Source organism: Podarcis tiliguerta, assembly GCF_965153285.1.
Source record: "Podarcis tiliguerta genome assembly, chromosome: 1".
Lineage (NCBI taxonomy): Eukaryota > Metazoa > Chordata > Lepidosauria > Squamata > Lacertidae > Podarcis > Podarcis tiliguerta.
The window spans coordinates 126,109,499-126,126,400 of record NC_139534.1 but is presented as its reverse complement, the minus strand read 5'-3'; the positions used below and the strand labels follow the sequence as shown (position 1 = coordinate 126,126,400).

General features: G+C 45.0%; 1 protein-coding gene across 2 annotated transcripts in view; it reads left to right on the top strand.

Annotated features, from left to right (window-relative positions):
• SLC38A6 (solute carrier family 38 member 6) overlaps positions 1-16,902 on the top strand; it is a gene marked incomplete at its 5' end in the record, with an annotated part of 51,149 nt that overhangs the window by 21,226 nt on the left and 13,021 nt on the right. For both annotated transcript variants that reach the window (XM_083438193.1, XM_083438192.1), the window contains 3 exons: positions 4,350-4,428; positions 14,154-14,236; positions 14,744-14,802. In XM_083438193.1, coding sequence (XP_083294319.1) covers positions 4,350-4,428; positions 14,154-14,236; positions 14,744-14,802 — 221 coding nt within the window. The remainder of the gene's footprint in view (positions 1-4,349; positions 4,429-14,153; positions 14,237-14,743; positions 14,803-16,902) is intronic.

Here is a 16,902-nt window from a genome sequence, read left to right as displayed (position 1 = left end):
GTATGTATGCCGCATGTGAGAGGGACGCGGGTGGCACTGTGGGTTAAACAATAGAGCCTAGGGCTTGCCCATCAGAAGGTCGGCAGTTCGAATCCCAGCGACGGGGTGAGCTCCCGTTGCTCGGTCTCTGCTCCTGCCAACCTAGCAGTTCGAAAGCATGTCAAAAGTGCAAGTAGATAAATAGGTACCACTCCAGCGGGAAGGTAAACGGTGTTTCCATGTGCTGCTCTGGCTCGCCAGAAGCGGCTTAGTCATGCTGGCCCCATGACCCGGAAGCTGTACGCCGGCTCGTTTGGCCAATAAAGTGAGATGAGTGCCACAACCCCAGTCGGTCACGACTGGACCTAATGGTCAGGGGTCTCTTTACCTTTACGCCGCATGTGAAGGCTGCTTGAAATTTCCCAAGATCCTCTTGCAAGCATTAATTCACTTTTCCAGCTTGCACCACAAGGATACAGACCAGAAACTGATTCCCCTAACAGCCCTGCAACGTGGGGAAGTAGTCACGTGAGTCTGGCATCTGATAGGGAAATATGGGGCACTTTTTTGTTTGCAGATCCACCAAAAAATGTCAGGGATCTGCAGGGAGCAGGGTAGTTTGATACACGAGAACTGACTGCAGATCAGACCAAGAGGCTACTCTGCCCAGCGCTCTTGTCTCCAGCAGCAACCAAATGCCCCAGCAATGCCCAGATGCTGGCATCTTTTGTGTAAAATTCCTGTCTAAGAGCCATGCGGAGAGGAAGGGCTGTAAATCAGTTTTAAGCGTCTCTAAGCAGGAGCTAATTTCTGCCGTTAGTACTCCATCATTGATAATTGAGTTATGTGGCTGTGGAAAGGCATACAAGGAAGTTCTCTGACCACAGTTCAGCTGACAACTAGTAATGCAGGTCTAACAATAGATGTAATGTGCCGGTTTTTTAAGCACTGCCATTGTAGCTAACTCTGCAACTGTGCGCATCGCAATTTGTGCCTGTAAACCAGGGGTCAGCAAATGTTTTCAGCAGGGGGCCGGTCCACTGTCCCTCGGACCTTGTGGGGGGGCTGGACTATATTTTGAAGAAGAAGAAAAATGAACGAATTCCTATGTCCCACAAATAACCCAGAGATGCGTTTTAAATAAAAGCACACATTCTACTCATGTAAAAACACACTGATTCCTGGACCGTCCGTGGGTCAGATCTAGAAGGCGATTGGGCCGGATCCAGCCCCTGGGCCCTAGTTTGCCTACCATGCTATAAACAATTCAAGTACATGCAGACCTTATGCTTCCCCTTTAATTCAGTGCTTCAAGTGGCTGCACAGTGGCTGATTTTTTATTCTTCCAACAGCTATTACTATTATTTGGTGGTGGCTTTTATGTGAAAGCCCTCTTCAGTGCTCAGCATTTTGTGGCGGCGGCGGCGGCGGGGGGGGGGGACCAACCCCATAGCTTAACCTTTTAAACTCAGGGATAAAGCACACGTCTGAATTGTACTGTTTTCTCACGAGCTGCCAAAAGAGAGCTTCAGGGTAGAAATAGATTCGCTGAACTTCGAGTCCATTTTCCTTATGGCCTAGAGGAAAAAAAGGAACAGCTTAAGAGGGGAAGAGAGGGTGCTCATTTCATTTTAGTTTTTGTATAAAAGCGCCCGAATGTAGCACAGGAGACCGGGTCTCTCTCTGGAGCATGGTATTCAAAGGAGCAGTGCTGCCATTTAGGAAACAAAAAGAGTCAATCAAACAATAAAGGATAAAAATGATCAAATGGTTAGCCAGAGGCTAAAATAAATGCATGAGAAAGAGTGACACATTGTATATTAGCAAGAAATCTGAGCTGGAAATTAGTTGAAGGTTGGGTTTTTTGTGTGATTTAACCGATGTGACTTTTAAAAAACAATTGTGAAAGAGATAAATGCCTGATCTCTCAATTCCAGATGTGCAAAACGGGCATGAGAGAAATTTTAAGTTTCGATACAGAAGAAGTTTGAATTTCTTTGCAAGAGATTTTTTTTTTCAAAAAGGAAAAGGGGGAAAAAAATCTCCTTTATATTCATTGGCACCTATTGGTTACCATCAGAAAGTACAGCATCGTTATTACTGTCCTGCAGTCATGCTGGTGGTTTTCAAATTACATGACCTTATAACACTCCATCAAATTTCCTTTTAAAAAGGGAATAAAATTGGAGACACCAAATAAAATGTCTCCCCATGCCTTAGTCAACAGGGAAGGCCAGCGTCGATTGGAAAAACCTGAGTATCTCAATACAAAGAAGTGAATGTTTCCTTATTTAGTGACCTCACAACTGTTTTTAATTTAACCTTGCTGTAGGTACATGCCACTCTGGATTAATGCAATTCACTTTTCTTTATGGAGGCCACATTCCTCCACTTGAAAAATTGTAACTTTAACTGTTTCAGGGCTGCAGCATTCTGCAGTTAACTTTCTACTCCTTTTTTGTGATGGATACGGATAACAAACTTACAGAAATGTGTTGCATTTTTATGTTTTCTTGTGGGGGGAAATCCACTTAAGTGAATTAGTTGGGAATACCTTTCTGGTTATTTAAAAGAATCTAGGTGGGTTTTTTTTTTCCAGAGCAAGGTGCAGAACAGAATTCAATAATAAATGGTGCGGGATACAAATCGAATCGTTTTGATGTGTGCAATTAATCGCCCTATACCTGGAGGTCTCAGAGCGGTTCACAGAAAAGCTCAACATAAAAAGCACAATATATATAATCAAAATAAAAACAACCCAATAACGCCCCCCCCAAAAAAGCCACATTTTAAAAGGTTATAGGATTTCAATCAGATCAACCAAAGGCCTGGTTAAAAAGGGATGCTTTTGCCTGGTGCCTAAAGGTGTATAATGAAGGCGCCAGGCGAACTTCCCTGGGGAGAGCATTCCACAGACGGGGAGCCACTGCAGAGAAGGCCGTGTTCTCACGTTGCCGCCCTCTGGGCCTCTCAAGGAGGCGGCACACAAAGAAGGCCTCAGAAGATGATTTCAGGGTCTGGGTAGGTTCATATGGGAAGAGGCGGTCCTTGAGGTATTGTGGTCCTAAGTAGTTTAAGGCTTTATAGGTCAAGACTGGCACTTTGAATTGGGCCATGAAACTATCGTATTTTTTGCTCTATAAGACTCACTTTTTCCCTCCTAAAAAGGGGAAATGTGTGTGCGTCTTATGGAGCGAATGCAGGCTGCACAGCTATCCCAGAAGCCAGAACAGGAAGAGGGATTGCTGCTTTCGCTGCGCAGCAATCCCTCTTGCTGTTCTGGCTTCTGAGATTCAGAATAATTTTTTTCTTGTTTTCCTCCTCCAAAAACTAGGTGCGTCTTATGGTCTGGTGCGTCTTATAGAGCGAAAAATACGGTAATTGGTAGCCTTTCCAGTCGGACCAGGATCGGTGCAATACGCTCAAACCGTCTTGCTCCAGTGAGCAATCTGGTCACTAGTAAATTTATTATGAGGACAGGTAGGGCAGAGAGAAGACCTCTTTTGCAGCGTCCTCATCCTCCCCACCGAACCCAGTGGTCGAGACTGCTTCCCCCAACGCAGGGGTCTCCTTTTGCCTCTGCCTCAGCAGTGTCTCATCTCCAGTTCCCACCCCACCCCCTTCCATAAGAGTACAGAGCACCATGACACTTACATGGGAGAAAGTAATGAAGGAAAAGGAAGAGGTTAGCCTGCTCTCTCTTTCAGGTATCCCTGACTCTCCAAGTTGTACACTGGGATAACGTGGAATGAAATCGCCCCAGTTTTTTTCCTTTGTTTAAAGGTAAAGGGACGCCTGACCATTAGGTCCAGTCGTGGCCGACTTTGGGGTTGAGGCGCTCATCTCGCTTTACTGGCTGAGGGAGCCGGCGTACAGCTTCCGGGTCATGTGGCCAGCATGACTAAGCCGCTTCTGGCACACCAGAGCAGCGCACTGAAACGCCGTTTACCTTTCCGCCGGAGCGGTACCTATTTATCTACTTGCACTTTGACGTGCTTTCGAACTGCTAGGTTGGCAGGAGCAGGGACCGAGCAACAGGAGCTCACCCCATTGCGGGGATTCGAACCGCCAGCCTTCTGATCGGCCAGTCCTAGGCTCTGTGGTTTAACCCACAGCGCCACCCGTGCCCCTTCCTTTGTGTAAGGTCCCCCCAATTCTAATGAAACCTCTGCAGTACTTAGGAAATATCATTTGTATGAGTTTTTCACCGGAATATAAGAAAGGGACAAATTGAGTTTTTATGTGCTATGCCCTTTAGTGAGACACGGTCTCTTGGTCTCCTAACTGTTTTGTACTAGCAATGCTAATTGCACTTTGCCTAGAGATGTCGAGTTTCTAACTCAACCAATGCCTGTTTTCTTATTTCTCAGCCATGTCAACCTATCTTTTCATTGTTAAGTCCGAACTTCCTGGGGCCATTGCAGGATTCCTTAGCGGAGACCACAGCGGGTAAGGTGTTTCCTGCTTGGCAGGGGGTTGGACTCGATGGCCCTTGTGGTCTCTTCCAACTCTATGATTCTATGATTTTATGAAAAGCATCCTATGAGGGCAAGCAAAGGCATTTCTTCTTAAACGTAGGGGCCACGATGCTTCCCACTGTTCTCCAGGTGAAAGAGCGAGAGACGGGACCTTGCAGATTCCTGCACCTGTGCAATGCAGATGTGTGCTACTGTTCAAAAGTGTAATTCATTACTGATTGCTCCCACAGTGATTAATAGGAGCCTGAAAATCATAACTTGCTGTCAGCATATTTACATCTGCAGCTCACACAAAAATAGTTGTTTCTTCTTTGTGCCAAATGCGGAATACTTCTTCAGACAAGCTTACACAGTCAGCAGAACCAAGTGGCGACACATTTCTTGGGTTGCAGATTTTCAGGCTGCAAATAGAAGGTTTTCATGCACAAATACACTCACGTCTCTGCACATAGACAGTTGGAAGGTTGAGGTGCAGGCCATGCTGGAGCGCCACCTTTCTGTGTTTAGAAAGTTTCTGAATTGTGGGTCGTTCAAATATTCTTGCTTTTTCTGAAGTGGTGCACTCCATGCAAAGCTTTAGCAACTGATTCTGCGGGTTATATAAATTGCAGCTGAACTGGGTTTTAACAGCAGCTATACTGAAGCCATAGGGGGCGCGGGTGGCGCTGTGGTTTAATCACAGAGCCTAGGACCTGCCAATCGAAAGGTCGGTGGTTCGAATCCCTGCGGCGGGGTGCGCTCCCATCGTTAGGTCCCAGCTCCTGCCAACCTAGCAGTTCAAAAGCACCCCTAAGTGCAAGTAGATAAATAGGGACCGCTTTCTAGCGGGAAGGTAAACGGCATTTCCGTGTGCGGCGCTGGTGCTGGCTCGCCAGATGCAGCTTGTCACGCTGGCCACGTGACAAGTGTCTTTTGGACAGCGCCGGCTCCCGGCCTATAGAGTGAGATGAGCGCACAACCCTAGAGTCTGGCAAGACTGGCCCGTACGGGCAGGGGTACCTTTACCTTAACCTTATACTGAAGCCAAGTCTCCCACTGCCCTGCCCTGCCTACTTGATTGTCAGTACTGTATTCCATTGATTTAACCTCCCCCTTTCAACCCCCCTCCCCCAATTCTGGAAAATTGGGTTTTCTAACAAGAGGTCTGAGGCAACTCTGCCTTAGGTAAAGGGACCCCTGACCATTAGGTCCAGTCATGACCAACTCTGGGGTTGTGGCACTCGTCTCGCTTTATTGGCCGAGGGAGCCGGCGTACAGCTTCCGGGTCATGTGGCCAGCATGACTAAGCCGCTTCTGGCGAGCCAGAGCAGCGCACGGAAATGCCGTTTACCTTCCCACCGGAGTGGTACCTATTTATCTACTTGCACTTTGACGTGCTTTTGAACTGCTAGGCTGGCAGGAGCAGGGACCGAGCAACGGGAGCTCACCAACCTTCTGATTGGCAAGTCTTAGGCTCTGTGGTTTAACGCACAGTGCCACCCACCTCCCTAACTCTGCCTTAGACCACATTAATACCACACATGTGAAGTACTATGCTATGACTTTAAAAGGTCACGGCTTCCCCCAAAGAATTCTGGGAGTTGTAGTTTGTTAAAGGCGCTGAGAGTTGTTAGGAGGCCCGTCTTCCCCTCACAGAACTACAATTCCCAGAGGTCCTTGTGAAGAGGGATTGATTGTTAAACCACTCTGGAAACTGTACCTCTTTGAGGGAAATAGAGGCCTCCTTTAGTGGAAGCCATGTTTAAAGTAGTGCTTCAAATGGATGGTGTGAGTGTGGTTATAATCAGTTGCACTTAGATGAATTTTCGAACTCCACTCAGAAGCAGCCAAGCAGATTCCTTGGTCATGTGGTGTCGTTCCCAAGTTGCAAATCACCATTTACTTTTACATGTGTGACGTTTTCACAAGGTGCTTTAACTGCACAAGAAAATACTTTAGAATATATTTTTTCACACGGTAGGATCCAGTTTTACCTTACTAAGACAGGCTAGTTTCCTATGGGTTTCTGTCACTTGTAAAATCCACTTTGTGCCAAAGAAATCACACCAAACTTATAGCATGAGAATCAGGCCTCTGCCTGAGCCCTGAAACGTTTAAACTGCCGCTGTCATGTTACCATGTTAACATATTTTTTCTAACCACAAAGCAAAATCTGGCAGTTAGTGAAATTTTAAATATTTTTGTTTTCGCTGAGTAGTTATTGGACTTGTCTTTGGGAAACGTGCCAGTTTTCATATTTGTTTTATAATTCCTCCAATTTGGCTGTGCAGCTGCATTCACTTCATCTTTAGATCTGACTCAAAACTTCTTCTTTTTTTAAAAAAAATTGTGGTTCAGCTTGCTGAGAAAAATGTTCCAACATTTGAATAGCTTGTTCTTGTTTTGAATAGACTGGAGTTGCCCCTGCTCCTACAATAACTTCAGGGCGTCCTTTGCCTGTCTTTTCAATCTCCTGGTTTCCATGAATTCGAACTCTTAGCACGAAACATACTCCTTGAACTGTAGGTTAATGTGCAACATTTTTAGTAGGCCTTTTTTTCAAAAGCGAAAAAGGTGTTTTTGATTATGGGTGGGGGCAGCAGGGGGGCAGTTTTTTGATCTTAAGCGTTTGTTCCATTTTCATTATTCTCTCTCCCTGGTTTCTAGTCAAGTTTGGGAAAAAAATAGGGCACAATACACTAGCACTGGGTGATTCATGCTGTTAAAACAATTGGGATATTTCCCTCCGGATTACCTTCGCTAGCACTGGGTTTCAGCTCGTTGGTTGGGACCCACAAGTGGGGTGGGCCCCAACCTAAGGTAGGTTGCAGCATGCACATCAGTATACAGTGGTACCTCGCAAGACGAAAAACTCGCAAGACGAAAAACTCGCAAGACGAAAGAGTTTTTCATTTTCTGAATTGCTTCGCAAGACGGATTTCCCTATCTGTGAGCCAGTGTGGTGTAGTGGTTAAGAGCGGTGGACTCGTAATCTGGTGAACTGGGTTCGCTTCCCCGTCCTCCGCATGCAGCTGCTGGGTGACCTTGGGCCAGTCACACTTCTCTGTAGTCTCTCAGCCCCACTCACCTCACAGAGTGTTTGTTGTGGGGGAGGAAGGGAAAGGAGAATGTGAGCCGCTTTGAGACTCCTTAAAGGGAGTGAAAGGCGGGATATCAAATCCAAACTCCTCCTCCTCCTCCCCTTCTTCTTCTTCTATGGGCTTGCTTCGCAAGACGAAACGTCTTGCGCCTTTTTTTTAAAACCGCCAATGCATTCCTATGGGAAACCGTCAATACACATTGGTGCTTCGCAAGACGAAAAAATTCACAAGACAAAAAAACTCGCAGAACGAATTGATTTCGTCTTGCGAGGCACCACTGTAGTTTAAGTATTGAGGGAGGCAGGTTTCCTGAACCTTTAATAGTTGTATAAAAGAGCAGTTCTAAACCTTGTCTGCATGGTAACCCACAAGTCCAAAATCACCTTGGGATGGCGACCCATAGATTAATTGTCACATGAATTCCAGAGTGTTAAAATCTTGCTGGCATTCGATTGCGTGTGTCAACACACAGCGTTACAATCTGCCAGTGAAACAAAAAGTTGCATCATAGACCAGTTGCGGATTCCAAGCAACAATAATTTTGTGTTTCCTTATAAAGCCTGCAACCCACTTTTGGGTCATGACCCATAGGTTGGGAAACGCAGGCATAGAGTTTTGGCTGGGCTAGCCTTTTTCCATCCCTCTCTGACGAGCTCTTCTTCACAGCTGCTGAAGGTGCAGGAGTTGGTCCCATGTTAAGGCTGTTGTTTGAGATAAGTCACTGTGTCTGAAAAAGTCAAATTACCCTTCTCTGTAGGATTTGTTTGCAGCTGCTGTACTGGAAGGAAAAGAGAGTTGTGTGGTGCTGGGGACTCGGGTGGGTTATGTGAGTGGTAACTGGTGATGGGCTTTTCATGGTGGTGCTCCAGTTTTGGAGGACCATTCCTCAATATTTGCCTAGTGGCTACACTCTTCACAATATTAAAACATTCTGAATATGCCTCCCCCCCCTTTAAACACTCAGCCAATGATTTCAGGATCGCTAGGAACAGTATTTCAGCGATCAAATGCCTGGGTAAACCTTCTGAGTGTCAGTAATGAGGGAGACAGACACATCTTGCCAGGGAGGGCATTCTGCAAATGTGGAACCATCACTGAGAAGGCCCTGTCACTGGTCCATGCCAACCAGGCAGCCCCCCCCCCCCCGTGGCACTGGCTCCAACAAGGCCTCCAACCTGCCAATCACAGGGTCCAAGATGGTTGGTACTGGTGCTCTTTTAGGTAATCAGTTCCTGGCTATTTAGGGCTTTACAAGCTAGTACTAACATCTTGATCAGGGTCCGTCTCACTGGCAATCCAGTGCAGCGCTTTCAGGACTGGTGAGACATGATCCCATCGGGCTTCCCCACTTCACATTTTTATTCCGTTTGTTTTGTTTTACAGATAATGATTTTCATTGCTGTTTTTAGGGGCTTTGTTAAAAATTGCAAGTCTCCTTCTGCACATGGGTGTAGAGAGATGGATATAAAAAAAACATTCTAAGCTAAGGAAACCTGATATTTGACACGGCACTTTTTCAGAAGTAAAAGCTTGCTCTTACAACTGGAAAGCTTTGTGGTTTTTTAGGGCATGCAAGAGCGAGAACCGCCTGCCCTCATTGGAGCCCTTTCCTTGTCTTCCAATTACATTCAGTTCTGGGCATGCCTGCTCTGAGGACAGGCCATTCTGTTTCACCTGCATTGGTAGCGATTGGATCTATTCAGTGCAGAGACGGGACAGAATCCATCTTCTACTGGAGGCTGAATTGAAACCAGACATAGTTTCTAATGTAGTCTGTTTCAGAATCAGAGAGACAGCAGGCAGCTTTCTTTGTTGATGATGCTTTGAGCTCACAGGAGTTCATCTATTTCTCGCAGCGCACAGTTTGAGAATTTATGCTCTGCTTTTCACGGGACCTTAGACACACACCTCTTAGATCCGCATCTGCTTTGTTATCTGCCCACTCCAGCCAGGTGGGTACCAAGATGCTCTGGATAACTTCGTACTACACTTACAAACAGGAGCCACACATAACATTGCTCAGGCTGCTTTCACCTATTTGGAACAAGAGCCACAGTTTCCAAAATATGAACATTGACCCATCTCAAGGCTCTTGTAGCATGTGCCAGATTTGCAGAGGACAGCTGGCTGTGCCAAAACTTGTGTAGTTCTATAGTAAGCTCTTTATTTGGGAGTCATCTGCAGCTGATGGTCAAAACTGCCAAGGAAAACACTTGGCCAGAAACAGTGTTCAAGCCCTTGTAAAAATAGTTACCCCCCACCAAAAGAGCCAAACCAAAACAACTTTGAAAATTGAAGGAGCCAAATTATTCACCTATAGTGAACTTTTTAGAGAGAATCTGCTTCATTTATGGCCATTTTGAAAGCGAGTTTGAGAACATAGACCCAACCTTTGGAGCTGCTACCTTCTCCAATAATATTGTTCTTTCCATAACAAATATTTTTAAATTGCTGTATAAGCAAGAAGCATCTTTCCTGCTTTTGTCAACATCAGCCAAAGACTAAGTGCTGATAGGGCAGAATTCCCAATTGCCTAAATAACATTTTAAAAAGAGATTCTAGTTCCCAGGAGCCTTAAATTTCGTTAAGTTAATCTATGATGGAGTAGAACTTTCACGTGCATCTCTTTGCAATGGATTTTTAAAGTAGAGGAAATGCTTAGAAATGGAAAATATACAACCCAACGCTGAATCTAAGGAGAGGCTTCAAAATGTGCAAGGAATTGCAATATTAGGGTAATGGTGTGTTTTTTTTGTAACACAATGGGATGACAGATTGGTTGATTCATAATATTAAGAGGTTATGATATTTAATTATAGTTCATCAATATAAATTGGGTTTAAATATGCTTGGCTGCTAATGTCTATTTTACGTTTTAAATATATTAAAATAGAAAAAGTACACTTTGAAACAGTAAAGTGCATCTTTCATATATTTCAGGCAGGTGAGTGCAGAGGCACTGTAAGCCTTGCGCACAGGATTCATTTTTTGTTTCCTTGGGTGTGTCACATAGAGCCAAAGAAACTGCAGGCATTATTTATATTCCATTGGCATTTTAAAAACAATTCAAGAAAAACGCAGTAAAACACAATAAAATAAAAGCACAACAATTAAATTAAAATACTCAGCCCAGAGACCAAAGAAATGAAGCCACAAAGCCAGATCAATATAAAATTTCATTGTTAATCTGTGCCAGGCAATCCAGCTGGCGTAAAGCCATTGTTGTTCCATAGATTCCATGGGAGAATGATGGTTTTACTCCAGCTGGATTGCTTGTCAGTCACTCTTAAGGCTGCAATCCTAAACACACTTAACTCATGAGAACATGAGAAGAGCCTGATGGATCAAGCGCATGGTCCACCTAGTCCAGCATCCCATTTGCACAGTGGCCCAGTGGCGTAGCGTGGGGGGTGCAGGGGGGGCCGGGCGCAACATCTGGGGGGGGCGCGCTCGCACTCGCAGCTCTCTGCCCCTACCTGGCTCACTCACTCTCTCTCACTGCAGTGCTGGCTGTGCGAATCCGATCCGAGCCACCGGGTCGCCACCCACAGTGGAGGGGAGGGTGCCAGGCGTGCGGTGCGGTGCGGAGAGAGAGCGAGGGACTATCTGGGGGAGGGACAGTGCAGCGGGGGGGGCACAAATTACTTGCCTTGCCCCGGGTGCTGACAACCCACGCTACGCCACTGCAGTGGCCTAACAGATGCCCGTGGGAAACCTGCAAGCAGGACCCAAGCGCAAGAGCCCTCTCTCCAGTGGTTTCCAGCAACTAGTATTCAGAAGCATTACTGCCTCTGACCATGGAGGTATAGCAGCTTGGTAGCCATCACTGCCTTGTGTAGGCGCACGTTCCATAGGCTACCTATGCGCTGTGTCTTGAAGCACTTCCTTTTATCTGCCCCAGATCTTCCAAAATTCAGCTTCACTGGATGTCCACAAGTTCTAGTTTTTATGAGAGAGGGCAAATTTGGTTAGGGATGCTCTTAAAAGTGTGTTGGGAAGAGTAGGCATGTTTTCAGGGTAGCAGATGAAAAAATCATTTATCAAGATTCTGGGGGAAATTGGGTCCTGTTATAGCAATACTCACACCCACCCACCCACCCACCCTCCTTTTATGTCTCTCTTCTTCATAGAATGCAGTTTACAGAACATAAGGATCAGGAGATGGTGTGATCAAATAAATGCAGGCTCTGTTGGTTTAGTGTAGTCTTTTATGCGTTACGAAGAGACCCAGGGGATGCAAGGAGCAGGCAAGGCCACAAGCTGTTCTTGAACTCGTAGAGGAGTAGGGATGGTGGAGCTGTGTAACTCTGGGCTGCATCAATAGGAGTATAGCATCTAGATCAAGGGAAGTAATAGTGCCACTGTATTCTGCTCTGGTCAGACCTCACCTGGAGTACTGTGTCCAGTTCTGGGCACCACAGTTCAAGAAGGACACTGACAAACTGGAACGTGTCCAGAGGAGGGCAACCAAAATGGTCAAAGGCCTGGAAACGATGCCTTATGAGGAACGGCTAAGGGAGCTGGGCATGTTTAGCCTGGAGAAGAGGAGGTTAAGGGGTGATATGATAGCCATGTTCAAATATATGAAGGGATGTCACATGGAGGAGGGAGAAAGGTTGTTTTCTGCTGCTCCAGAGAAGCGGACACGGAGCAATGGGTCCAAACTACAAGAAAGAAGATTCCACCTAAACATTAGGAAGAACTTCCTGACAGTAAGAGCTGTTCGACAGTGGCATTTGCTGCCAAGGAGTGTGGTGGAGTCTCCTTCTTTGGAGGTCTTTAAGCAGAGGCTTGACAGCCATATGTCAGGAGTGCTCTGATGGTGTTTCCTGCTTGGCAGGGGGTTGGACTCGATGGCCCTTGTGGTCTCTTCCAACTCTATGATTCTATGATTCTATAAGTGGGGCAGTAGGCCTGGATGATGGGAGAATAGTCCATTTGCACCCCTGCTCCCTTCCTCTTTTCACCAGTGGTTTCCTCTTGGCTGAGAGGTGCAAAAATGTGGGGCTAGCTGCACAGACTTAGGGGTTGTGTTGATCGGCTCTCTGCCAAGGTGCACATGTTGGGGGGGTGTCATTGAGAAAGTATGGCGACCACAACCAAAGCAGCTACACAAGTTGTAATTTGCCACTGGTGCCTATTGCCCTGTGTGTGTATATACTGTTAAATACGTTACTTGCTCAGGCAGGTCAGACGTGTGTAAATATATGTCTCAGGTCAGTACTGCCCACCTAATTTCAACAACCAGTACAGACATGCCCATAAGTGTTACTGGCACTCTTAAAATGGTAACATGATGCCCCTTCTTGTTTACGAGGTGCTAACCATGTTCTGGGCTAAATAAAACCAGAGACCAAAGGCCAAGGTGTTTATAGGGAACAACCATAAGGGATAATGCATAAGACACTCATCAATCAGCATTAGGGGTTTTAAGCAGAGAGGGCTCTTAATGTGGCGTTCAGAACATTCTTGGTGGCTCTGTAGCTCTCAGTCAAAATAGCCCCTTTTGGGATCCCCCCCCCCCCCCGGCAAGGCAGACCATACCTGTCATCAAGGTCCTCTGACTTGAGAGCTATATCGGTTAAAAGTGCCGCCGCAATTGTCCTCACATCTGCCCTGGTTCGACTGCTTGCAGTATACTGTACGGTGGTACCTCTGGATGCGAACGGGATTCGCTCCGGAGCTCTGTTCACATCCTGAAGCGAACGCAACGCATGTGTGCGCGGGTCGCGATTCGCCGCTTCCGCACATGCGCGTGACATCATTTTGAGTGCATGCGCGAGCGGTGAAACCCAGAAGTAACACGCTCTGTTACTTCCAGGTCGCCGCGGAGCACAACCCGAAAATACTTAACCTGAAGCTACTGCAACCCGAGGTATGACTGTACAGTGGTACATCGGTTTACGAACTTAATCCGTTCCAGAAGTCCGTTATTAAACCGAAACCGCTCTTAAATCGAGGCAAGCTTTCCCTATTGAGGCCTCCCGCTGCCAGTGCCCTTCCACCGTTCGGCTTCTGTTCGGTTTCCGAGGTAAAGTTCGCTAACCGGAACACCTACTAGCTAACCGTACACCTAATGGTTCATTAACAGGGCTGTTTGTAGACTGAGGTATTTCTGTGAAACTATATGTTGCTACATGAAGCACATTACCCTGATGAATTAGACATGAGATTTTAATAACTTGTTTTTACTTAGATGTAAATCCCGTTAAGTTCAATGGGATTTACTTCCAAGTAAATGTGTGTAGTGTTGCAAGCTAAGAATTATTTAACAGGGTAACAGCGCTTCTAACCTGTTCACAGTCTGCGAGTAGTAGGGTCACTTTTTTTTTAACTCTAAATAAATGCAGCCTTTAAAAGACGACTCTTCGAAAGTTATTGGGGAGACTGAAAGAAGGTGATTCTTGTTTTTTGATGCTTAATTATCCATGATTTGTATGTGTTTAGTTAAATAGTGTTTGTCTCTATCTTTTCCTTTTAAAAAAACCTAATTTTATTAAGACTCTTCAACATACAATAAACAAAACAGCAAATAAGAAGGAAAGAGAATGAAGAGAAAACCAGGGAAATAGAGAGATAAGAAGAATAACAGAAACCCTACTGTCTTTTCCAATAGCTCCTGGTATCTTGATGGGAGAGTGCTGCTGCTTCTTACCTCCGTTTGCATTGTCTTCCCTCTAGCACTTCTTCCTAAAATTGGTAAGTAATTTTAAAGGGAGTATTATTGCTGCCATAATTACTAATAGCAGTAGTGTTCTCTTTTAGTAGCAATTTAATTGAGGAGTTTAAAAAGAAAGCCTTAATGGGTGGTGGTGTGTTGTTGTTTTTAAAGATTCGAGGAAAGATTGGGAGGGGAGGCGGGTTTATTTGCAACCTAGTCTGTCCTCCAGCTTTGCCTAGTTAACCTATTACTTAGATTGCAGTAGTCCTGTGTCTGCTCTACTAAAATAAAACCTTTACAACAGAACATTAAAGAGCTGCATTTACTTACAGCATGCCATTAGCGGTAAGCCAGTTCTAATTCTGCCCTACAAAACTACATAAATGATCTGTGACAGGCAAGTTGGAATGTTGTTATTCTGAATCTTAAGCCCCAGATACCGAGCCCCGTAATGCAAAACATACCTAGAGCATGAAGCTCCTTTCGCCCTGCACCAAGATCACTTTCCTTATAAATTGCCTCTTATTTTTACTGTTATTTTACAGGCTTTCTTGGCTACACAAGTAGTTTATCATTTTTCTTTATGGTGTACTTTGCTCTTGTGGTAAGTCTGAAAAAAAACAACCCAAAACCCAACCCAACCCAGATCGCAGCTTATGTTAAGTTTTCTTATTATTTTGATGGATCTCAGAGTTCCTTTGAAACGGATGTCTGTGCTTTAAAAGCTTGCCTCTAAAAACGAAGTGTTCCTTCTCCTCTCCTTTAAGTGTGGCGGTATGTATTTTCTTGCTTTGGGGTAAGTTGGTTTGGCAGAAAAGTCATGAATGTGAAAAGATTTGCCATCGTTAATTGTTTGGACTGTAAAATGCAGTTGGAGTGTATTTGTTTTGCTGACAGGGCAATGAAAAATACTGGCCTGAGCACTTTCCCTTCCCCTTCTCCACGTGTGGAATGGATTTTTTTTTTTTGTCCTTGCTTCCAACCACCATTTACTGCAACTCGTGCAGAAGAAAATGTCATATATTCCAAGTAAAATTGAATGTACATGTTTGCTTAATAGTAAAAAAGCACAAGACGCAGCAAATCTCTTTTGAGCAATTTAATGTATATATTAATATAGCAAAAGCCTTATTCTTTCCATCTGAAAGCAATACTTTCCCTCCACTTCTCTCTCTCTCTCTCTATCTCTGTGTGAGCCAAGTAGGGCATTTCAGTGCTGATATTTGCAGCCATTGATTCCTATATGATATATGGAAAGCAGAGTACTGGAACACATTTGGTCTGGATTTGTTTTGCTAGTGGTTTCTGCAAACGAGGGAGTATTTGGAAGTGTTTTTAGCAGGCACAATCGTTTTAGGCATGATTCCATCTCCGAGACGGCATGCATGGTGCCCACAAAACCGCTATCTGCGGTGGTGGGTCTTGCAGGTGTCGTAACGTTTTTAAGAAGTTCTTAATCCATGTTGCAGAGCGCATAGGTTAGCTTGCTGGTCCCTGGCCCATACATCCTGAGCATGTTAATGCCTTTGTGGCAGCGCTGCACACCAGAGGTACATTATGTCTAAATTGCCGCCAGATTTCATGAAGGAGATAGGTAAGTAAGTAATGGTACTCTCCAGAAGGGAGCTGGAGAATTTATACAGATCACATTTCATGGGCAGTCCACCAGCCCTTGCCCCATGGTTTCTAGAGAATTTCCAAAATGATCGTATTTATTTAGAAACATGAGAAAAGCCAGTTAGATCAGGCCAAAGGCTCATCTAGTCCCAATATCCTATTCTCACAGTGTCCAGCCAGATGCACATGGGAAGTCTGAAGGCAGGAACTGAGTGCAAAAGCACTTTCCCCACCTGTGGTTCCCAGAAACTGATATTCAGAGGAATAACTGCCTCCAACAGTGGAGGCAGAACTTTTTTTTTAAACCATTTTAGTCCCTTTTTTATCACAAGCTCTAAAAAGCTGAGATTCCTACATTGCAGGAGCTTGTATAAATGACCCTTAGAGTCCCTTCCATCGCTACGATTCTGATTCCATGAAAGTAGTTTAAAATTTACCATACCAAGTAATCACAGTGCAATGTTAAAACCATATAATGTTAAATATTACTGAACTGATGTAAAATACCTAGCATAACATACTAAGGCAAGATTTCCCTTTTGTGAAGCCATAATCATAAATACCGTATTTTTCGCTCTATAAGACGCACCAGACCACAAGACGCACCTAGTTTTTGGAGGAGGAAAACAAGAAAAAAAATATTCTGAATCCCAGAAGCCAGAACAGCAAGTGGGATCGCTCCGCAGCGAAAGCAGCGATCCCTCTTGCTGTTCTGGCTTCTGGGATAGCTGCGCAGCCTGCATTTGCTCCATAAGACGCACACACATTTCCCCTTACTTTTTAGGAGGGAAAAAGTGAGTCTTACAGAGCAAAAAATACGGTAATTGTGAAGTTGGAAGGGACCCCGTGGGTCATCTAGTCCAACCCCCTGTGATGCAGGAATTTTTTTGCCCTAGGTGGGGCTTGAACCCATGACCCTCTGGTTAAGAGTCTCATGCTCTACCAACTGAGCAGAAATTTCTCAGAATTTTTTTTCCCTTACCGGTGTGTGATTTTTCTTTTGTGAATTCCGACTCCCTTGGAGAATTTCAGTCCTACCTGGAATTTCAGCAAAATGGTTTCCCAAATTTTGCCATCCGTGAATTTT